General features: G+C 47.3%; 1 protein-coding gene across 2 annotated transcripts in view; it reads left to right on the top strand.

Annotated features, from left to right (window-relative positions):
* FAM193A (family with sequence similarity 193 member A) overlaps window positions 1-24,186 on the top strand; it is a 113,243-nt gene that overhangs the window by 26,870 nt on the left and 62,187 nt on the right. For both annotated transcript variants that reach the window (XM_074320354.2, XM_074320347.2), the window contains exon 2: window positions 12,620-12,865. In XM_074320354.2, coding sequence (XP_074176455.2) covers window positions 12,620-12,865 — 246 coding nt within the window. The remainder of the gene's footprint in view (window positions 1-12,619; window positions 12,866-24,186) is intronic.

The raw sequence follows: 24,186 nt of genomic DNA, 5'->3' as shown, positions 1-24,186 counted from the left end.
TTCTTTCTCCTCTCTGCTGCCATCACTTCGAAAAGCATCACTTTGAAGATTGGGTGTGATGGGTGGTGAGCCCCCGAAGACTGGAGTCTCCTCCTGCTTGTTCATTCAGGGAACATTGCTTGCCTGTGACCGATGTTGTGGAAGGTGATAATGGAAGGAATGTGACTGGGACAAAGTCTCTGGTCTCTGGGAGTTTGGGAGAGAAACAGGCACACCTGGTGCAGAAGCGGTGAGAAATGCTGTGGGAGCAGGAAGAGGCCAGCACGAATTGCTAAGACTGGGCGAAAAGGGGAGTAGAATGAGTCAGGTTTTAAGGAGAAGAGGAGGGCGTCTTCTGGGGGGGGGGGTCACCGGAGGAGGAAGCCTTCCCTGAGCCTCCCAGGCAGGTTTGCTGGCAGACGCAGTTAATTACAGAGTTGGGGGTCCTGGATTTGAATCCTAGCTGTGTGATGCCAGGTGAGCTTACTCAGTGGTTCTGTTCCTTAGCTTTCACAGCTTTAAAATGGGGCAACAGTGTCCGCTTCGGATGGCGGTCACTGAGAGTTCCAGGGCAGAGGAGACCGACCCTTTAGCACAGTGCCTGACCGACCCTTCCTTCAGCTTTGTAGCCCGAGGCGGCACAGGGTTTTCTATTAATACTTGCTTTCATCGTATTGAAACAATCCTCTCCCAGGCCATTTCCCCGAGAGCCAGAGCACACGTGTGGTCTTTGGGTCCATCTCCAGCACCTTGTAGGCTTCAGTACACACTGACTGCACTGCATGGAAGAAGGGGGTGCAGGAGCGAGGGGTTCTCCTAACTGGGAGGTTTATTGCGATCAGTATATTTCTGGGGATGTGTTTTGTCTGCATTTACCCTTCTTTGCACTTAGTGTAGACTGTCGGGTAGGAGCAGACATTTCTAACTGGATGACCACTTGGCAGCTTGTTTCGCCCCTTTCCGATCGCTCTTTAGCAGGACCTGGCCCAGAGATTTCAGGTGTGGGTGTGAGGAGGCATAGTTGGCCCTCGGACCCCGCAGCCCCTTTCGTGGGTGCCTCTGGGAGAGCCTGCTTCTCTGGGCGGGCTGGGGAGGCTTCCACGGCTTCCAGCACATGGCCTTCCCTTCTCACTTCATTTTGGTTAACTCAAAAACATAATCAATATTTTAAAGAAGAAAATGTATCTGAACCCCCAAAACAGAGTGAGTGAGTGAGTGACAAATGTATCTTGAGATCCTAAGAATAGGTGGTATGTTTCTTAAAGCTCATCTTACAGCCTGTAGTCGGGTGACATGCATTTGACCAGGGCTGGCCGTGACCCCTCCCTCAGGGAGCAGACATCTGTGACCCTGAGGGAAACGGGCTCCTCTCCGTTCATCGTAAGGCTCTAACCCTGGTGATGGCGACCCGTGTGCCAGGCAGGGTCTCTGAGCACTTCCCGTGTATCAGCATGTGCTCCTCACGGCACACCTGCGAGGCAGAGGGCTAGGCAGTGCCCATGGGGATGCCAGCCAGGGAAACCGGCAGTCTGCCTCAGCAGCCATTACTAGCTTTCTGTAACTTTGCATTCTTGCTTTGAAAAATAGATGTATTGAGGTATAATTTGCACACAGTAAGATGCACCCATTTTAAGCATACAGTTCTGTGTTCTCAGATGTTTACCATCACAGTTAAGATTTTGAAAATGTCCGTCACCCCACAAAGCTCCCTCTCGCTTCTTTGCTAGTCCATCCTCTCTCCCCGGCCCCAGGCAGCCATTCATGCTTCTCGGTAGGATTTGATTAAAATCCACCATCTTGCTAGCTGTTTTCTGTTCGTCACATTTATTCTTTGTTTCTTTTTTCCCCTCTGTTTTGCCTCCTTGGGTTTAATTTAGCATGTTTTATGATTCCATTTATCTTTTCCATTATTATTTAAACCTCTTAAAAAATAGTTTTGTCATTGTTGCCTTTGGGTTTGCTGTGTACATTTTAAATTAATCCAGAGTTTGTCTTCAGATGATATTATTGTACTGCTTCATAGTGTAAGGACCTTTCACAGTGTATTTATTCCCAGTGTATTTATGCTATTGATGTTGTTCATTTTACTTTTGCATATGCTAGAAACACACAGTACTCTGCAATTTTTGCTTTTGAAAGTCAGTCATCTTTTAGTACAATTTTTTAAAAAAGGGAAAAACTGGTTTTATTTTACTTTCATTGTATTCCATTTTCAAGGCTCTTCATTTCTTTGGGTAGGTCCAAGTTTTTAGTCTTATACCATATTTTTTCTGTCTTGTAGGTTAGGTCTCCAGGAAATTAATTTCTTTAGTATTTATTTCTGAGAAAGTCTTTGTTTCTCCATTATTTTTAAAAGATGCCTTTGCTGGGTATAGAATTTTGAGTTAACAGGTTGTTGTTTTTCCTTCTTTTCTTCCTTCCATTACTTAAAAAAAATAACTCCATTATCTCTGGTTTTCATGCTTTTTCACAAGAGCCTGCTGTGATCTGAATCTTCATTCTTCTTTATGTAATGTTTCTTTTATCCCTGACTGCCTTCAAGATTATCTTTTTTGTTTTCAGCAGTTTGGAAGTGATATGATGAGGTTTTTGTTTTGGTTTATTTGCTTACTTATCCTGCTTGATGTTCTCTGTGCTTCTTGGATCTGTGGTGTGGTGTCTGTCATTACATTTGGAAAATTCTGAACCATTATTGCTTCTGTTCTGTTCACCCCTTCCTGGGATTCTAATTGCCTGTATGTGACAATGTAGCATATGGTCTCTCACTTCTTGGATGTGTCGTCTCCCTCTGCACTCCCCCTACCTTCGTGGTGCCGTTTGGGTGATTTCTATTGACCTATGTTTAAGTTCACTGACTCTGCAGTTTCCATTTCTTGACTGAAATTACCCACCTGATGGTCATGCACGCTGTCTCCCTTTTCTGTTCAAGTCTCTAACACATTAATTATAGTTATTTTAGATTCCCTATCAGATAGTTCCAACACCTGCTTCGTAATCGCAGTCTTGTTTTGATGATTGCTCTGTCTCTTGGGAGTGTTTTTTTAATGCCCTTTATGTGCTTTATTATTATTTTTCAAAGCCAGACATGCATAGGACAGGAGAAACAGGAGTGAATACTTTTTATGACTGGAAATGGACACAGCTTTCTTCCTGCTAGGCCTTCAGTGCTGTGGTTTACATTAGTCTTGTGAAGAGTTGGCCTGTGTTTGGATTTGTTGTTGTTAGGGTATCCTTAGTGCACCACAGCCTTCATTTTTCTGTAGGGACGGCTCGTGTCTAGTGCAACGGGTGGTTTACCAGAGCAGCGTGTGGGATTCTGAGTGGTATGTCTTCCTGCTTTGCTGAGCCTCACGGTGTCTCTGCAGGCCCGTGTTCCTCGCCTGGCTCTCCTAACAGTATTCTGCTGTCAGCTGGTGCTTGCAGCTCTTTAATTTGGATATGTGTGGTGCTGCGTGCTGTTTCCGTTATTCTGAGGAAGGCTCTGTCCTAGGCACGTGTGGTGAGCGTGAGTCTTAGGGGATGGCCCTGTCCGTTCTCCTGCCCCTGCCTCGGCTGTAGCTGTTGGGTGCGTAGTGTAATCCTGCCCCTTCTCCACGAGTAGCCCCCCTTCCCCTCCCCAAGTTGCAGTGCGTGTTCACCAGAGTCCTTCCCTGTACAGACTAAGGGTTTTTTTCCTTAGTGGAGATGGAGGGGAAGGATCTGGGTGGAATTTGCATAAATTATGTATTACAAAGCATTAAATACTTAAGGTAATTTTGCTCCTGTCTCATTGTATGATTCTGTTATCATTTTTTTTAAGCCAATTAGAAGGGAACTTGAGTATTAACGTTAGTCATTATTTCCTAAGCAGTGCCACTTGCTCAAAGAACTTGCATGTGGTTTGGGAAAGCCGAGCTCAGGAGAAGCAGGAAAGGTTGGGGAAATTTAGTGAATACACACGCACTCATCGCTGAACTGAGCACAGGTAGTTAATAGAAGTGTGTATGTAAAGGAAGGCAGGGATATTGTGGTGGAGCCAGGAAGACAGACTGAATCACTGGTTTGGACTTGTTTCTGTTCCATCAGTGAGCATTTGCTGGATGTCTGTCTTACGCTGGGTGCTGAAAAAATGTTGAGTGTTAATGAGAATGTGGCCATGGGGTAATCAGCTGTGTGGTGGCTTGCATTGGCTGAGGGGCGAGGGACAGGTTGCAGGAGGGCAAAGTTCCCAGAAAAGGATGCCTGACAGTCGCAGGACGGAGGTTGTGTTTCAGGGTGGGAAATGGCATGTCCTCAGGCCCCGTAGGAGTTTCACCTGGGTGGTTATTCAGAGACTAAGTGACTGAACATGTCATGCTTGACCTTTTAGGCAATGGGAACTATTGAAGGGTTCAAAGCAGAGGAATGTCTGGTCACGTGTGCAGTGTGAAATGTCATCCTGACCAGAAGGAAGAGGAGATGTGGGAAGCAGATGGGCCTACAGGCTAGGGACCAGGCAGGAGGAGGTAACTGTTTGTGTCCTAGGCAGGAGGTGATAACGGCATAAAAACAGGTGCGTTGGTTTTGTGTGTTCTGTACACAAGAACCTTGCCTTTAGTCTTCACTGGGCTGCGGGATCTGAGATGTGCTATTGTCCCCTGGAAGCTGCTGCTGTTTGTGTCTTTATGCCCTAATACGCCACGCTTTCTTTATGTCTATAGAAGTTTACTTGTACAGTCTTTAAACAGTAAGTCTTGAGTTTTTTATGTTGAATTTGGAATTTCTTTTTGGAAATCACTTTCAGATCTGAAGTGTAAGCCTAGCAAGAAAATGAATACTGTGATTCGGTGTCTTTTATTACACATGCTGGCCACAAGTGACAGCTTACCTGAGAGAAGAAAATCAGTTTGCTCAGGAGGGTAAAATACTTTACATCACAGAAATAGGACTCAGTCGTTAGTGGTGGTCCAAGTGGTGCTTTCAGCAAGATTTTCGTCTTAGGAATGTGCACATTCTCTTACGGAAAAGTTTCTAAGTTCCCCTTAGTCGCTTACATTACTGTATATGTGTTTTATATGTTTACACAAATATTTACTCTATTTGTGTATGGGGACTTGGGGGAAAAGCACTTGTTTAAATATGTTCATTCTGGTACTTTTTTTTTTTTTAAGTATCAGTGTAATTGGACTGAATTTATCCTCCTGCCTTAACTCAGTGAAGAACAAAATATCCCAAACAGTTTTGCCACATTAGACAACAGGCAGTGCAGAGCAGTGATCCTTGAAAGACAGAAAATAAACTAGATGAGCCCTGGGACTGAGCAGGCCTGCTGCCTGGATAGTTTGCAGACCATGGCTCGGGCAGGGAGGGGGAGTAGCCCAGACAGAGCCTGGTGGTTTCTATGAGTTGAGGAGGCTGTGTCGAGAATTCGGGGAGGCCAAAGTGAACTTGCAGGGCAGAATGCCAGACGAGAGAGAGCTCTGGACAAACACATAGGGCTCCCCTGAATCCTTAGCTGGCTGCTGATGAACACGTGTGTGTGGGACTCACCCAATGCAGGGAGGGAACCCTGGAAGTGAGCAGTGAAACAGCCCTGGGAGCTCACACTAGACCCAGTTTGTGTTCCCACTAGCCAGAGTGGGCAAGTCTTATAACAGACAGTGTGCTCACAAGGTATTGTCTCAGTAGTGGGCATGATGAAAGGTGCTGTGATCCTGCCTCTCCCAAAGCTTGCAAGCAAGCTGTGAAAGGACCAGACTCTTCCCAGTGACCTAACTGTGGCCCACACAAAACTCAGAAATATTGTGAGAAATAAAGGAATAAAAATATACCCAGCACCTACCAGGGTAAAATTTACAATGTCTGCTATCAAGTCAGAAATTACCAGGCATGCAAAGAAAGAAGCAAGCAAATATTGGGCCGGCCCAGTGGCTCAGGTGGTCGGAGCACCGTGTTCCTAACGCCGAGGTCACTGGTTCGATTCTCACATGGGCCAGTAAGCTGCGTCCTCTACAGCTAAGATTGTGAACAACGGCTTGACCTGGAGCTTGGCTGCCATGAGCAGCCTGAGGTCGGTGTGAGCTGCCGTGGGCTGCCCTAGGCTGCTGTGCTGCCGTGGGCTACCATGTACTGCCAGGAGTGGCTGGTGGCCAGCGTTAGTGGCCGGCAGCCAGCAAGAGCTTCTGTGAGCTGCTGTGAGTGGCCAACTGGAGACCGACTACCTTATCCGGGGGGCCGGGGTAGCACAAGGCTCATAGTACCAGCATAGGCAAGGGAGCTGTGTCCTACAGAACTAGACTGGGAAACAATGGCTTGAACCGGAGTGGGCAGGGGGTAGGCGGGAGAAGGGGGAAAAGAAAAAAAAAGGAAGCAAGCAAATACAAATCATAATTAGGAGCAAAATCAATACATAGAAACAGGCTAAAAAATGACACATATGATAGAATTATTAGGTAAGGATATGAATACAGTTATTATTGCTGTATGCTGCCTGTTCAAGAAGATGGAGGAAAGCATGAGCACGTTAAGGAGAAACAAAATATAAGAAAACCCAAATGAACATCTAGAGTTGCAAACGATACTTTCTGAGATGAAAAATACAATGTATGAGGATTAGCAACAGATTAGATACCGCAGAAGAAAAGGTTAGTGAACTAGAAGAGACAGCAATAGAAAGAATTCAAAAAGAGCCATCGGAGAAGACTGAAATTTTTTAAAAAAGGAAAAAAAAAGCGTAAGTGAATGTGAAAAAAACTTCAAGTGGCATACGATACATATATGTATAATTGGAGTCCCTGAAAGAAGGAATGGGGATAGGGAATAAGAAAAAATATTTGAAGGAGTAATGGCTGAAGAATGTCCAAACTTGATGAAAATTATAAATCCACAAATCCAAGAAGCTCAGTAAGCCTCAAGCATAAGAAACATGAAGAAAACTACACCAAGGCACGTTATAATTGTATTGCTGAAAACAGTGATTAAAAGAAAACTTCAATGCAGTTAGAGGAAAAAAAGCCATGATATACTGGACGGAGGTCAGACGAACAGCAGACTTCTCATGAAAACGTGTTGGCCAGAAGATAGGACAGCTTAAAGTACTGAAAGGGAAAAAGAACATAACCTAGAATTCTAAACCAGCCAAACTATCTTTCAAAATGAACATGAGATAGTGACTTTTCAGACATAAAAAAGCTAAAAGAATTCATGACTAGCGATTTTCATCCTTAGAAATGTTAAAGAAATTCTCAGGCAGGGAAAAAAAAAATGCACCAGATGGAAATCTGAATCTACACAAAGAAATGAAGAGCACTGGAAATTGTAAATATGTAGATAAGTATTTTTAAGAACTACTTTAAGTGTAATTGTTTAGAGCAAAAATAACAATGAATTATGGGGCTTATATATAGAAGTTAAATGTATGACAACAAAAACATAAAGGCCAGGAGAGGGGAAACAAAGTTCTTATGTGTTTAGTGATAAAGTCTTATTTGATGGCTGATTTTGATAAGTTAAAGTGTACACTGTACACACTAAAGCAGCCACTTCAAAAGGAAAACACATATAGCCCACAAACCAACCAAAGAGATAAAATAGAATTATAAAGAATTGATTTTTTTTTAAGCTGAAAAAGGGGATAAAAACAAATGGGTTAATAAAAAAATAAAAAATAAGATGGTTGATCTAATAAACCCAACCGTATCAGTGATCGTATTTAATATAAATCATCTAAACATCCCAATTTGAAAAGATTGTGAGATTGGAAATAAAGCAAGACCCAACTGTATGATTTCTGTAAGTAACTCGCTTAAAATATAAAGATGCAACGAGGCTAAAAATAAAGTCATAGAGAAAGATATGCTTTGCTTCTGTAATTGAAGAGAAAGCTGAAGTGGCAATATTAGTACCAAATAGATACCAGAGCGAAGAATATTACCAGGGTTAAAAAGTCATTTCATATTGATACAGCGGTGAGTTCATCCAGGGAACATAACAGTCCTAAACATTTTTATGCCTCATAATAAGGCTTCAAAATATGTGAAGGAAAACTTAGAGAACTTCAAGGAAAAATAGACATCCATAATTATAGTTGGAGATTTTAGCACCTCTCTCAATAATTGATAGAATAGAAAATCAGTAAGGTTATAGAAGACTTGAACAACACCATCAGCCAACTTGACCTAACACATTTATAAAACACCCAACAGCAGCAGAATAAAGTAAACATTGAACATTTACCAAAATAGACCATATTCTGGGCCATAAAAAAGTCTTGATGAATTTGGAAGAATTAAATTTGTACAAAGTATCTTTTCTGACTACAGTGGAATCATTAGAAATCAGTAACAAGGGCCGGCCCGGTGGCTCAGGCAGTTAGAGCTCTATGCTCCTAACTCCGAAGGCTGCCGGTTCGATTCCCACATGGGCCAGTGGGCTCTCAACCACAAGGTTGCCAGTTCAATTCCTTGAGTCCTGCAAGGGATGGTGGGCTCCGCCCCCTGCAACTAAGATTGAACACGGCACCTTGAGCTGAGCTGCCTCCCAGATGGCCCAGTTGGTTGGAGCGCGGACTCTCAACCACAAGGTTGCCAGTTCAGTTCCTCGACTCACCCAAACGATGGTGGGCTGCGCCCCCCCCACCCCCCGCAACTGGCAACGGCAACTGGACCTGGAGCTGAGCTGCACCCTCCACAACTAAGACTGAAAAACAACTTGAAGCTGAATGGCACCCTTCGCAACTAAGATTGAAAGGACAACAACTTGACTTGGAAAAAAGTCCTGGACATACACACTGTTCCCCAATAAAGTTCTGTTCCCCTTCCCCAATAAAAATCTAAAAAAAAAGAACGAAGGACTGACTCTTCTCAAGAATGTATTTGAAAAAAGAAATCAGTAACAGAAAGATACTTAGAAAACTACAAATATTAGGAAAGTAAACCATACTTTAAACAGCCCATGTGTCAAAGAAGAAATCAAGAGGGAAATAAATTTTGAACTGAATGAGAATGAAAACACAACATAGCAAAATTTGTAAAACGCAGCCAAAGCAGTACTTAAAGGGAAATTTGTAGCACTAACCACCTCTTTATGCAATAGAAAGGGTTCAATGACCTCTGCTTCCACCTTCAGAAAGTAGGTCAAAGAATTTTAAATACCCAAAATCCATGAAACCAAAAGCCGATTCTTTTTTTTTTTTTTTTTTTTTTTAACTTTTATTCATTTAAGTGTGTTTTTCCAGGACCCACCAGCTCCAAGTCAAGTAGTTGTTTCAATCTAGTTGTGGATGGTGCAGCTCACAGTGGCCCATGTGGGGATTGAACTGACAACCTTGTTGTTAAGAGCACCGTGCTCTAACCAACTGAGCTAACCGGCCACCTATCTGATTCTTTTAAGAGTAATAAAATTGATAAACCTTGAGCCAGGCCAAAGATTTGAGTACATGCTGCAGAAGTGTGTGAAAATTTGTGAAAACCACAGTGAGCCAATACCACACACTCATTACAATGGCTACAGTTAAAACAACCCACCACATTGATGAAGATGTATGTAGTCATCTGGAACTCTCCAATAGTGCTTTTTGGGAGAAGTTCAGAAATTTCTTCGAAGTTAGACATGTACCTCTTATAAGACCCAGTCATTCTGTTCCTTGGTATTTGTGCAAGAGAAACAAAAGCATATATGTCCACCCCAAGATTTGACGTCAGTGTTCACAGCAGCTATTAATTTGTAATAGCCCCGAACCGGAAATAACCTGAGTGGCTCTGAATGGGACAACAGGTAAACAAGTTGTGGCTTAGCTGCCCACACAGTGGAGTACTGCCTCGTCATACACGGGACACATTCCTGATACACACCTGGGCGTCGTCTCCAAATGGGCTGCTCCGTGAAAGCCAGAAGAAGCGAGGAGGTGATGTGGCACCATTTATACGCATTTATATCTAGAGATTGCAGTGAACCCAGCGACAGGCCAGCGCGACGGGGTAGGTTAGGCTGGGGGAGAAGGGGGTGATGGTGGCGGTCCTCGTCTTGATGACCGTGATGGGCTCCCCGTGTGTACTTGTTAGAGCTATTTACATGGCTACTTCAGATATTTTCAGCTTATTGTTCCTCAATTCTACTGCAGTACAGCTATAAAATGTTTTTCAAACAGCTATGGAGTTTATGTTTGTACCTCGCATTTAATCACAGATTCTTCGGAGGGTAACCACGTGGTGGGCACTAGTGTCCGGTTCATTTGAATTTCAGTCAGGTGTTGTGAGCCAGGAGTGCCTTGGTTTCACTCATGTCCTAGCAGGGTGACGAGGCCGTGTGCTGAGAAGAGATGAGATGGGGACAGGCAGGGGGCAGGTGGGGAGGAGCGCTCTGTGCCTTAGGAGGCAGGTGGTGGCAGGTCTGACAAGAGCGCTGCTAAGGAACCAGTGTCAGGTGAGAGGAGGGGCCGTGACAGCCCCATGGAGGTGGGGAAGCCCCCTCCCATGGAGATGTGCACTCTGCTCTGTGCCAGGCGTCCTTCCAGCGGGAACATGAGCGACAGCAGGCCACTCCTGGCCCACTCACTCCTGTCCTCCCTTCTTCCCTCCATCCCCCCTCTGGCCTCCTGCCCCAGCCTTGCTCTCTGGAATGTGTGGCATCTGCCAGCCGGCCCCACACTCCAGGTGTCTCCTGGAGGAGGAGGTCCTTGCTGGCCCCCCCGTAAAGGGTGCCGACCCCAGCCCCAGGTGCCCTTTCCTGCTGTGTTGCTCCTTCTCAGTTCCCACTATCTGGTGTTTGTATTTTTCACTTTGTCTTTGACAAGGCTGTTAACTCCCCAGGACAGGGAGCTTTGTTTTATTGACCACTGTATCCCCGGGGCCTGGACCAGTGCTTTGGCACATGGCAGGCTCCCAGTAAATACTGGATGGATGGGTGGGTGGATGGACGGACGGATGGACCGACAGCTGCATGGGAACTGGATGCTGTCAAGTCACTCTGGCTCTTACCCCATGATCTCTGACTTGGGGTCCTTGTAACCGAGGCGCCCAGCATCTCTGTGGCTGGGTAAGGAGGCAGCCTGGAAAGGTGTGAGGGCCGTGGCGGTTCTGTCAGTGGTGGGGGCTGTTTTCTAGGACTAGGGACAAGAGGTGGCTTTACTAGGGTTGAGTCAGCGTGGTTTTTGAAATTATTTGGCATAATTTAGACATGTTGTGTCTGTTGGGACAGAGAGCGACAGCTACTGCCATGCGAATCCGTGGTTTGAGGGGCAGTCTGGAGCTTTCAGGAACCCTACTGGGAGACAGTAGTAGTCCGCTCTGTCCCCTCGCACTCCACACATTCACATGGCTGCTGAGCTGGGTTTGGTTGAATCCTTGGAACCTTGTGGACATGGCAGGTGCGCAGTTTTGATCAGTGTTTATAAGAGCAGGTGACACTATATGTGCAAGTCCCCCTTTGGTGTTAGTGCTGCTGTCATTCGTTCTTTTAATCACTCATTTTTGTATCTATTCCCTCAATGCCCTCAGTTTAAGCACCTGCTACCTGCGGGGCACCCTGGAATTTGGAGCGGAGCCAGGGGTCCGGCCAAGAATGTGTTGTGCAGTGCACACCTGTAGTCCAGGTGACAAGCACAGCCGAAGGCATGTGTGAGCCCTGGTGCCGGAGGACAGGGGGGGCCGTGGGACGGGCTGGGGACGGGCTGGGCGTGGGGGGAGCGTCTGGGTGCAGCTGGGCATGGGGGCTGCCTGGGAGTCCCCACCAGAGCCGCCTGGGCTGCCTTCCCGCTGGTACCGCGCAGGGGAGCTCAGACGGCGACAGGCCTGGGGGGCTCTGTTGCCCCGATCCCACGTGTGCTCTGGCTTGGATCCTCTGGAAGGCCATGCCTGGCTTCCCGGCTCACCTGTTGCTCAGGTGTGCAGAGGACCCATCTTGGGCTCATGCCGATTTGGGTTTAAATCTGGACCTCTGCTTGCTGACCTTGTGACTTGAAGCCTTTTTTAAATCTAGGAGCCTGTTTGTGTGTTTTTAAGGCTAATTTTATTTTTCTGATAGCGTGGTTGATAATCCTTTGGAGAGGATCTAGGGTGATAATCTTGTCTCCTCCCCCTCCCCCCACCCTCACCCTCTAGTTCAGAACCTATTGGAAAAAGTGCACGTTAAAATTGGGTAGCTGCAGAGGACATCGGCGTAACTGCTGCTGCGCTGGTAGGGAGGCTGGTCTTGGGTGTGTGGCCCCTGTCCCCCCTCGACCCCCCCTCGTGTCTCTCTGAAATCCAGAGCTTGGGCGGCCCTCGGAGGCTATTCGAGCTGCAGACACACTGAGGCCAGAATTGCCGCTGGGGCCCAAGCGCTCACAGCAGACATCCCCACAATGGTGGCTTCAGGCCCTGCTGACAGGCGTCTTGGGGCTTTTTCAGTCTGCACATTGGGAGCGACACTTTCCATGGGCGGGGCAGTACAGAGGTCTGGGCGAAGGGGCTAGTTGGACGATTTTCTAATTCCTACTGAGATGTTCTTTGTGGCATTACTGTTTCATTTGAAGTATTACGCGTTTCTAGAACACTAGGTACAGTTTCATTCAACAGTTCCCTGTGTGATGTTTCTCTATATAAACACACACGTGCATTGTAATCTCTGAACTGTGCAGAATAGTTTTTAGTGGTCTTGGCTTTGTGGATCATGTTTTGAAAATGTACATTGTTTTCTGTTCCAGACTCCTTTTAACTTTGGCGTGAATCACAGGACACCACCCTACCCCGCCGGGGATTACTGTCTTCTGTGCAGAAGCGAGCGGAAAGACTCTTCATTCTCAGAGAGTGGGATTAAGGCTGCGAGCAGACTGGCCCTTTCCACAGCCCCTAAGGGCAACAGCGTGCTGCACCTGCCACTGTGGGTGTGCCCGGACTGCCGGCGGGCTGTGGAGAAGGAGGAGCGGCCCGGGGGCCCAGACCAGCCCGCGGTGAGTGCCCCGCGCAGAGCACGCACGGCTTCCTGACGCCACGGGCAGGAAGGAACTCCCTCCTGTGCCGTCTTCTGCCCTTCCACCTGGTCTTCCTGGCCACACCGTTCGTGGGCAGTACACCTGCCCTCCTTGGGCAGACAACTCGTTCGGCTGGGGCTGGGGGCAAAGCGTGGCTTTTGGCTTTTTAGTCTGGCCTCAGGATTTCTTGGGTGAAGCAGTTTGCTGGAGAGCTAGGAAGCTTTTTATTTGTTTAGTTCTAGACAGTTCCATGTGCTGGTAACTCACCTGAAATTCCTTTCCGGATGCAATTTTCAAGCCTGGGTGTTCCCCCTTTTTCCTTGATGTCCTACCTCGGATGAATGGAGGGGTTCTTGGGGCCCAGGCCTGTGTGGGAAGGCCGCACCCTCAGTGTGATGCTTGCCCTGGGCTTAGTGGGCCCTGCTTCTGAAAGGGCTTTCCAGTCTGCTCTTCAGCTTCTGAAAGGAGTTGGCTTGTGCAGCCATTTGAGGCCCCGTGTCCTAGGGCTTCTCTGTCCCTTTATCTCTGCCTGCAAGTAGCTGTTGCGCGTTTTCTGACCTGGGATTGCTTCCCAGGCCAGCCCCTGGGAAGGCCGGGCGAGCGAGATGCTCTGCGCCACGTGAGTCTTCCTGGGCTTTCTGGTGGTCTCGGTCTCCTCGCAGCCTGCCACTAAGCCAGTGACTTCTGTCTCAGGGCTTCCTTCAAGGCAGCACCCCAACTCAACGTGCAGTGTCTGGAGCAGTGCTGAAGTAGCTAAACCTCAGGCTCGAGATGGATCCCTCCGCACCCTCCTCCCACGTGCCCCTCTGCTGCCTGCGTCCTCCTGCTCCGTGCTTCTTCTTAACGTCCTGTGCGTTTGTTTTGTCTGTGTTTCTTCTTCGCTGGATTATACACTCCATAAGGGCAGCTGTTTTGTGTAGCATCTCCTTACCGAGAACAGTGCCTAGCCTGGCGTATTTGAGGTGCCCCAAATAGTGAGTTAACGAATAAATAGTGAATGAAGAAAGAAATGAATAGACTGTGGAATGCACTCATTAGGGATTAAGAAGACGGCATAATCAGTCTTAACATTTTACTTTGTTTCCTTTCTGTGTCCGCTCACAGTATCTGGCCTTTTCCCCATCTTTTAATGGAAGGCTATGTAGGATTGGTTTAGTCTGACTGTGCCTTTGGGAACGGATTGCCGTGTTTGTTCTGGTTTTGGAGGCAAGTGCAATACCTGTGATTTCCCTGGGGGACTCTCACTTCCTGACTCCCAGTTTGTCCTGGAGAATGGATTATCAGATGTGGCTTGCTCTCCTCATCCAAAAAAGTGACCCTGGGGACCACAGAGGTGTCCTGTTGGCCCGTGTTCTGCTACTTATATAAAGTTGGCCTCCTTTGTTCGAGCTGGTTAAAATCACTGGCCTTTAAAAAAAGTGAACTGTGATTTACATGTGGCAAAGTCCACCCTTTGAACGTGTGTGTTCACCGAGCTCTGACAGGTTTGTACAGCTGTGTGACCCCCACTACTGCACAGGCTGCCTTGTAACACTGACCTGATTCCCGTCATGCCTTTTAGAACCATGTGTCAGTGGTCTGTTGCTGATTTTTGCTGAGTACATTGTAGACACGCACCAAGGTTTTTCTCCCTCACCATTGATGGACGTGGGTTGTTTCCAGATGTGGACTGTGGCTCTGGCTGTGTGACCACACCCCAAGATGGTGCAAACCTTTCCTTCTCTCGCCTCGGCCTCTCCCCCCCCACACACACACACACTTCAGGGAGGCTCCAAGCGGACTCTCGGGCCCTTGCTCACCTCTTAACACGGGCCCAGGGAGCCCCATCCACTGGGCTTTCAGGTGCCCGTCCCGTCGTCCTCTCCACAGCTTGGTTCCTTTGGTTGTTTATTTCCTCTGATGCGTCCCAAATCTTTCCTTCTGTCCTGGCTCCTGCGCAGGAGAATGCAGAGGCTCTAGAATGTCCATTTTTTAGGTAGCCCGCCTTTCACCTCGTCCTCCCTTCCCCTGTCACCATCCCTCCCTTCACAGCCGTACATGTGTCTCTGGGTGAATTTTAAACTTCTGGTCGCATTTATTTCATGAGGAAGAGGTTTTCCATTTCTTTTCAAGTTAGTTTTGGTAAACTGCATTCGTAGAAGTTGTCGGTTACTGTATGCAGTTGTGTGTCGGTGGTCTCCTTTCAGTTCCGTATCTGCAGATGCAGCTCTTCTTACTCTTCAGTTTGTGCTGTTGTCCTTTTCTTAAACCAGTCTTGCTAGAAGTCTGTCCATGTTGTCTTCTCAAAGAAGAGCTTTTTAATTTTTAAAGTGTGTCTCTCTTCACTTTGTGTCATTAATTGCTGCTGTGTTGTGTTTGTGTGGTCCATACTTGTTAGTGCTGTGGTCCCTGTGACAAAGCTGAACGGCACAAACGAGAGCAGTGCAGTGTCCCTGTCCCACTCACTCCTCACCACCCTCTTCATCTCCCCAGAGGCTGAGGCGTCCACTGTGGCCACATCCCCGTCTGTTCCTCTGGACAAACTCAGTTCTGTGTATTGAAGGTGGTGACGGCAGACGCCAGTGTCCATAAGTAGAGCCGTGTGGTTCTCCCAGTTTCTTGTTCTTGCAGAGGGGCAGGGATGCCACGTGAGGTGGCTGCGCGTTGGTGGGCATGCTCTGGGCACGTGCTCCAGTTTCTAGGCCTCTCCTGAGGGCTGCTGACAGGTGTGGGGGAGCCTGAGGTTGGGTGCCAGCCGCTTCGGGGAGCTGGACTCACTGCTGGTCTCACCTGGAGACCTGTGGGAACCTGAGCCTTGCTCAGCCTGCCTGCTTGGGGTGGGGGGGGCAGCCCTGTGCCACGCGCTGATGCCAGGCAGCCTGCAAGGAACCGCTGGGCCTGCCTCACACAGGCCTGCTGATCGGGCCACAAACACTAGGTTTTCTTCTTTCTCTGGTTCTCCTCAGTTTTTCTTCTCTGATATGTGCTGGGAGCCTTGAAGTGCTGCTCTGGATTTTGGAATGTTCGTTGTATTGGCTCCGTTTTAAGTATTATCCAATTTTCAATATTTCTGTTTTCAGCCATGAATTGTTTAGAAGTATTTGTAACTATTCAAATTTGTATCTCTTGGATTACCTTGAATCACACTGACTTTAAATTTAATGCTGGTGTAGTTGGAGGTGGCGGTCTGCAGTCACTTATACTAATACACAGTTACATTTTTCTAAACGTTCTGTGTGTGCCTGCAAATGTCTTCTCAGGGTGTAGATATTCATTCGTTAATTGTGCTCTTAAATTCTTCCATGTTCTTACTAATGTCTTGTGTGCTTAATCTATCAATTCCTGAGTAAGATCAGTTAAGATCTGTGCATGTCTCATTTATCCTTTTTTCTTTGTAAATATTTCCATTTTTTGCTTTACATGTTTTAGGGCTGTGCTGGGTGAGTGCAGGTTGAAATGATTAAATCTTGGTGCACTGTGTTCCTTTTTTGCACCGAAATCATCTGTGGTGGCCCCTTTCTCCTAAGGGCTGTTTGTTTGCTGTTTGCATGGCACACGGGCCTTCTCCCTCTCCTTTTCATATCCTCTTTTCAGTCTCTGGGTGTGGCCTGGGTGTTAGGTGGTCGTGTGCAGTCCGCGGCGAGACAGGCTTATGTGGCCTCGTTGGAGAGTTACTTTTTCATATAGTTCAAATTGACCCTTGTCACTGACTGGGCTTGCTGGTCCGTTTGGGTTTATTTTTGCTCCCATAGGTCACGAGTCCAGCGTTGCCCCCTCTCACGCCCCTCCCAGTCCTGCCCCCCTCCCCAGAGTTGGCCCTCTTCCTGACGCTCCGCTTGCTCTCCTGTCTTCGTGTGAGAGCTCTACACCTCCAGCCCTAAACACTGTCATTTGGTTGCCCTGGTGGTTCGGACTTTGTAAAAATATCAGAGCCGTACGTATCATTTGGCCTGATTTATTTTGTTCAGTGTTATGTTTGAGATTCATAAGTATTGTGGTTTCTTCATTCTCATCACTGTATCTGCTCGCCTTTCTGAATGGATTCATCGTAGCCATTTGCCCGTCTGCCGTTAGGAATGGTGCGCTTGGAGCAGACACTCACACGCTCCGTGCTAGATACACACGGGAAAGGGACGCTGAGGCCGAGGGACTTGATAGCATTAAGTGACTGCCATCATTTGTGAAATAGTGGTTTCCCGAGTTAGGCAGGTCTTCTAGACGCTGACACCTCTCATTTTTGAGTGTTCTGAATTGGTATTTGTTAGGACCACCACCAGTCTCATCAGAAAAGTCTTGAATGTGGAGAAGCTGTGGAGCCCACAGTGATGGATACGTTTTCCAAACTTCTAAGTTTTGCTTGAAAGCTCAGATTTGATGATGGCCCACAGATAGTGACAGCTGTTCCTTGAAGTGACAGGCTCATTTCATTGGTTTTTCATTCCAAGTCTGAATAACCTCATCTGGTCCGTCAGATGTTCTTTCATGCTGGTGATGTTTCATGGGCGAGTGACTCATTCGGCACTCGGCGCCCGCGCTTTCCTCGGGGACAGTCTCTGCAGAGATGCTTTCTGCAGACTGTGTGTCAGCACAGAGAAAATCCAGAAGACGTGCTTAAGGGCTGCGATTGAACGTGAATGATTTTACTGCCTAAGGGCGACATTCCTGAGTGTGTGCTGGGGAGGGTGCAGCGGCCCCCAGGACACTTCGCTGCGCTTTTCCCAAGGTGCCGGCACGTTCACCCACCACTGCTTTTTGCACCGTCGGTGCAAATGTCGACACAGTGAAAAGGGCAGAGAACATGTTAGTGTTAACATGGAAGTGGTTTGGACTCGGGGACCTGCTGCCGAGGCTGTCAGGACTCCCGGCGTCCATGGCCACACAGAACCACAGTTCTGCTGGTTATTTGTCTTGTTCTTCTGACGAGTGGGGCTCTTGACGCGGCTCAGCGCCGAACCATCAGGTGCGTGCATTGCAGATACCACCGCCTCTCTTTTGCTTCCCTTTTCACTATGTTTGTAGTGTCTTTTGATGAACGCAAGTTTAGTTTTAATCTAGCCAGACTTCTCAGTGTTTTCCTTTGTAGTTACTGCTGTCTTTAGTCCTGTTTATTAGTGTGTTTTCCTTATGAAGTCATAAACATATTTTGGGTATGTAATTGCTTCTATCAGCAGTCCAAAGAAATAGGTGAATGACACGTGAGCCATATAGATAACTTAAAACTTTTAGTAGCACATGTCAAAAAACAAAAAGAAACAAGGGATATTATGTTTTTTACCTCAGTCTATCCAAGCTGTCTTCAGCCTGTGCTCAAATGTAAAAATAGTAATAAGGTATTTTCTGTGTTCTCGTACTAAGGGTCAGAATCCTGGTGTGTTTCACACGTAGTGCCCAGGTCACTTAGGGGACTCACATGTCAGGTACTCAGGAGCCACACATGGGGCTGCTGAGCACACAGCTCTGCACAGTTACTGGTCTGCCTTCCTGTTTAGACCTACAACCTGCCTGGAATGCAAATCACAGTTTTTATATGGTGGAAGTAAAGGTCAAGTTTCATTTATTTCTGTGTGGAGGTCCAGTTTCACAGCAGCTTTTATTGAAACGGCTGCTCCTACCCTTCAGCAGCACCTTTGTTACAAATCAAGGTCCATATGTGTGTGGATGTATTTCTGCTCTGTCGGGCTGTTTGTCCTGCCCGAAGCCCATTGTCGAAATGATTGTAGCTTCGTAACATCCTGTTCAGAGAGAACGTCCTCGTGTGCTCTTCAAAACTGTTCTGGTTCTTCTTGGTTCTTTTCTGAATAATTGAACATCTCCTTGTCATTTCACACACACACACACACACACACACACACACACACACACACCCTTGAGATCTGACGACATTGACTCTAAGTCAGTAGGAGAATTGACTTCTTTCTATTAGGTTGGTGCAAAAGTAATTGCGGCTTTTGCCATTGTTTTTAACCTTTTAAACTGCAGTTACTTTTGCACCAACCCAATAATACTGAGTCTTCTAATCCCATGAGTATGGAATTTTTCTCCGTTTATAAGTGTTTCATATTGTTCTGTGTTAATGCCATTGTATCTTTTTTCCCAGGAAATTTACTCCGATGTATTTGACTTTTAATTATACTGTTTTAAATGGCATGTTTTACATTTTTCCTCCTCTAACTTCATTGGTAGGGATGGTACTGATTTCTTTGTAACTTGTTAATTGGACTGTGAGTCATATAGGCTTTTGACCTCACTCGTCTCAGGTGGAATCCCAAAGTTTTTTCAAGAGTTGCAATTTCAAGTCACAGTCACTGTCTCAGACGCCCTGTGTGTTGCTGGGTGACCATGCCGTCATCATGAAATCTCCACACGGGGGACTTGTGCTCCCCTTCTCGGCCTTGGTCACTGTGCACCCCGAGACAGTGGGTAGAGTGAGCAGTGGGGTACTGACGAGGCAGTTCTGGAGAGCACCTGGCGTTTCCAGTGGGGTGAGAGAGAAGCAGACATCACACAGGAGCGCAATAAGCAGCACTGAGCGAAGGCCGTCCTTTGAGGGACGGTGTGGGCAGCAGTTGACGGGTCTGGGATGGGGTTGTTTCTGTTACTATCTCATGGGTGCTGACAGAAGACCCAGGACTCCTGGGCCGGAGCCCAAGGACTTCATCCCTCACGGTCCACAGGCATCACGCGCGTGGGCTTGTCCTCTCTCCTTGCCCCCCCTGAGCCCCACAGCAGTGAAGCAGAGAAGCCCACAGGTGCTGTGGGCGCAGGATCTCTGTCGCAGCTCAGGGCCCCTGAGTGTGGGGGACCCGCCACTCTTACGGTGAGCTAAAGCAAGCCTGCTCTGTCTCAAGGTCATCACCTGCAGAATCGCCTGAGACGTGGGCCCGGGTGGGGGATAGTCAGCTGACAGCCTTGACAGACCCAAGACGTGGAGGAGCAGGAGAGGTCCGAGGCTTGGCTCCCAGCAGTCTTCAGAACAGACGTTTTTAGAAGGTAATCAAGAAAGGGAGGAAGTGTTGTGTGGCAACAAAGAGATTGTATCTGACTTTTGACTAGATGCTGTTGGTGGAAGAAGCCAGACTGCACTGTGTGATGAGTAACTGGTGAGGAAGCGGAGAATATCCATTTCAGGTGCAGATTTTAAGGTGCTTAACTGTGAGGGCAGGAGAGGAGCAATCGGAAAGGGATGTGAAGCTGGAGGCGGGACATGGGATGTTTACTACTGAGAGAGCGAGCTGGTGGTTGGGGAAAGGTCCCCACTTACATCTTATTCTGTGCTGTGTAATATTCGAGATATACCTATAGCGAAAATATATGAGAATATGTGTTTGGTACACGTGTTATGAAGGATAATGAAATGAACACCTGCCAGCATAGAAATCAGGCTGTTCCCAATAGTGCGCACCTGCCTGTGTGCCCCACCCCCTTCCCCATCGTCCCCTCCCCTTCTCAGGTAACCGCTGTCCTTGAATTCTGTGTCTATCATTCCCCTAAAAAAACAAACAAACAAAAAAAACACTTAAGCATTTTATCACTTATGTGTATCTCTAAATAATAAATTATTAATTTTGTTTTGATCTTTATGAAAATGGTGCATGCTTGTGTCGTCTTCTGTCTTGCTTTTCTTTGTTGAGAAGATTTCTCATGCTGTCTGGGTAGCTGCTGTTTATTCATTTTCACAAACATAATTTATTCATAATTCACACGTAATTCAGGATGTTAACTATACTATTTATTCTATAATTTTATTGAAAGATATACAGTTGTTTTCTATTTTAGCAATTATAAAAATGTGCTGTCGGGGGCATTTACAAGCCCATATCCTGGTACTCATTTGTAAGACTTTTCCTAGGGTGTGTATTCTCCAGAGAAAGAATGGGGGATGTCCTAATATGTATGTACGCATAGCTGGAAGGATGGAGGGATGTCAGGAAGGAAGGAAGGAAGCGTGGGTATGGATGGAAGGATGGATGATGGATGGAAGAATGGCTAGGTGATGGATGGGTGGGTGGGTGATGGATGGATGATGGAAGAAGGGTAGATGGGTAGAGGGTGGTTGGATGATTGATGGGTAGATGGGAGGGAAGGAGGAAAGGAGAGAGGGGAGCTTAATTATAGGGATTGGCTCATGTGTTTGTGGAGGCCAAGAAGCCCCACAACCTTCCGGCTTCAAGCTGAAGGCCCTGGAAGCCGGTGGTGTAGTTCAGTCTGATTGCAGAGGCCTGAAAACCAAGCGGCCAGTGGTGTCAGTTGTGGTCTGGGTGTGAAAGCTCCCGTACCAAAGTGCTGGTGCCTGAGGGCAGAAGGTGGAGGTTTTGGCTCAAGCAGAGAGAGTGAAGTCACTCTTCTGCCTTTGTTCTATTCAGACCTTCAGTGGAATGGATGAGGCCCCCCTCATTGGGAAGGGCAGTGCTAACCTCTTCCAGAAATGACCTCACAGCCACACCCCAAAATAATGTTCTCCCAGCTCCCTGGGCCTTCCTTAGCCCAGTCAAGTTGACAGTAAATTGGACCATGACGGAGTGTCTGTGTGTGCAGTGTCCGCGTGTGCAGTGTCCGCGCGTGCGCTGTCCGCGTGTGCAGTGTCCGCGCGTGCAGTGTCCGCGCGTGCAGTGTCCGCGCGTGCAGTGTCCGCGCGTGCAGTGTCCGCGCGTGCAGTAGCGTTGCTGGCTCATAGGTAAATGAAACACTCACATGGATGACAGAATACCAGTTTCCCGAGGGAGTGTTCTCTCTGTGTCCCCCAGCATGTTACGTTCCAGTCACCACACTCCTGCCGGTACTTGGCGTTGGGTAGGCAGAGTTTGAAATTTTGGGAGGCGGGGTAAGAAGGAGTAAGGTAGACAAATGGTGGTGCTCATAGCTCCCACCTAAGGTAGAGGAGCCAGGATCTCTTTCTAGAAGAATCTCCTTTGAGACAGGATTTACAGGCAAGGCTGCATAGGAGGCAAGTAGGCGGGGCTGGGAGTGTAGTTGAGAAAATTGCTGCCAGAAATCTTTTTATAAATTGTTTTTGAGCGGGAGAGTGGATTTCGCAGGTCTGGGATGGAAGAGGAGTGGTCAGGTTTCAGATGGTCTCCATGAGAAATGGGGACAGTGAGCTAGCAGGGCGTCTGGGGTGCTGGCCAGCCAGAGGTCCCTGGCGAAGGTGGAGATGTCCTTGTGCGGTGGCCCCAACCTGTCTGTCGGCCAGGGTCCAGGCGCTGGGCAAGGAGAGCAACGAAGGGTGGTCGGTGAGTCGCAGGCTGGCTGTGCAGGCCCATCTCCGGGGCGTCTGAGAGCAGAGTCGGCTCACCCACCCCACCCCTGCTGGCTTGCACCGCGGCCCCTCCAGGTGCTGGCACCCACCCAACCCTGACTTTCTGCCACAACCGCTTTGCCCTGGCTCCTGTCTCGCCCAGCTCAGGGCATCTGTACAGAGCAGGCACGGAGCCGGCACGTGGGGATGGTTTTTGAGCGAAGGAGCAAGCTACCTTTGATGAACCTGCCAAGGTAATGAATGTGTCGGGACTTCAAAATGTTGACAGTGCTCTGCCTGCACAGTGGAGCTCACGCCTGGGGCGGAGCTCTGGATGTGTTCTCATGCTCCACGAGTTCTCTGACAGAGCAAACAGTTTTTGTTTGTATTCTGATTATGGGGGTGGAGGGCTTTGCCCCTGACTTCTCTGACCTGGGGGGCCTAGGGCGCTACTTGTTAAGGCTGCTGGGGAAGGAGCAGAGGTTGTCCTAGTAACTCTTACATTCTCTGCTGAGGCCAAGAAAAGAGCCATCCAAGGCCTGGCCTGCTCTGTGCGAGAGAAACTCAGAGCGGCAGAGAAGTGGGCTGCTTGGGACGTTTGGCAAAGGCCTTTGGGACCCAGGCCTGACTCAGTAGCCTGCCCTTGGTAGTCAGAATGAGGCCTGTGCTGAATTTAGCCTCTTGGTGTATGTTACACGTTCAGCAGTCTCTTTAAAATAATGTTGATTTGAATTTTAATGATTTTCAGGGGGTTTTTGCATGTAAGTTGTAGACCAACTTGGGTTTTTACAGTTATACAAAGGTTTAAAAAAACCTAAGTTATATTGTATTTTATGTTTGTGTATGTTTAAGTAACAAAAATAGTTTGGGTGGGGGGTGGGAGATGGCACTTTTGGAGAATTATTTTTTGTTTAAGGGGTCTGGGTAGCCCTGAGGCATCCTGTCACAGGATGACTGTTTGGCAAATGAACCTTCTGCTTCTGTGTTTTCAAGGTTCTGTTTGGTTGTGGAAATTAGCAACGGTGCCTGTGTTCTCACATACATGGTTAAAATGTGAGTCTTGCATGTTACACTAAGGAGCTGGTTCTCTAATAGTGTCTATAAGGCACATGGCCCCAGTTTACACCAGCCACTTCCGAGTTTGCGTCAGCATTCAGCCTTAGCTTGAATGTTTGCCCTGTTGGGTCTTGGCTCATAATGTAAACACATACAATTGCTCTACAATGGACTTCATAGAAGTGGCTGCTTACGTAGTGTGTCACTACTGCCCAGAATTGTCAGGTTGGGAGGACAAAGCTTGAGTCCACCTCCTAGAAAGGTAATCTGAGTGTGGTCTTTGGTTTCTTTCATTTAACACAATACTTCTGAGATTTATCCATATTGCTGTGTGTCTCAGTAGCTAATTCCTTTTTATTTCGGAGTCATATTCCGCTGTACGGATGAACCACAATTTGCTTATCCATCACCAACAGAGGGACATTTGTGTTTCCTGGTTTGGACTGTTACGACTAAAGCACCTAGTTACATTTCAGTACAAGTCTGGACATCATTCATTTCTCTTTGATAAGTACCTAGGAGTGGAATTCAAGTCCTAGGGTAAGTGTATACCTAACATTATAGGGAACTGTTGTGCTATTCTTTTTCAAGGTGCTTAGACTATTTTCCAGCCATGTTCCAGCCATGAGAGTTCCTGTTGGTCTCCATCCTCACCAAGGCAGGATATTGATAGTCCTTAAATAAAGCCATATCAGTGGCTTGTAGTGCTTATCGCATATGGTTTTAGTTTGAGTTTCTTAGTCACTTGTTGGGCATCTTTGTATGTATGCATTTGCCACTTGTATCTTTTTGGTGAAGTGGCTGCTCAAATCTTTTGCCTAATTTTAATTGGGTTGTTTGTCTTATTATTATTGAGTTGTGAGAGATCTTTATATATTCTGAATGTAAACCTCTGATCAGATATGTTTCTCAAATATTTTCTCCCAGTGTGTGTGAGTTGTCTTTTCATTATGTAACACTGTTTTTCCAAGAGCAGAAGTTTTAAGTTTTGATCAAGTCTAATTTACCAATTTAAATGATTGGGGCCTTT

Source organism: Rhinolophus sinicus, chromosome 1, assembly GCF_057876585.1.
Source record: "Rhinolophus sinicus isolate RSI-liver-muscle chromosome 1, RSI-T2T, whole genome shotgun sequence".
Lineage (NCBI taxonomy): Eukaryota > Metazoa > Chordata > Mammalia > Chiroptera > Rhinolophidae > Rhinolophus > Rhinolophus sinicus.
This window is presented reverse-complemented; position numbering and strand designations above follow the sequence as displayed.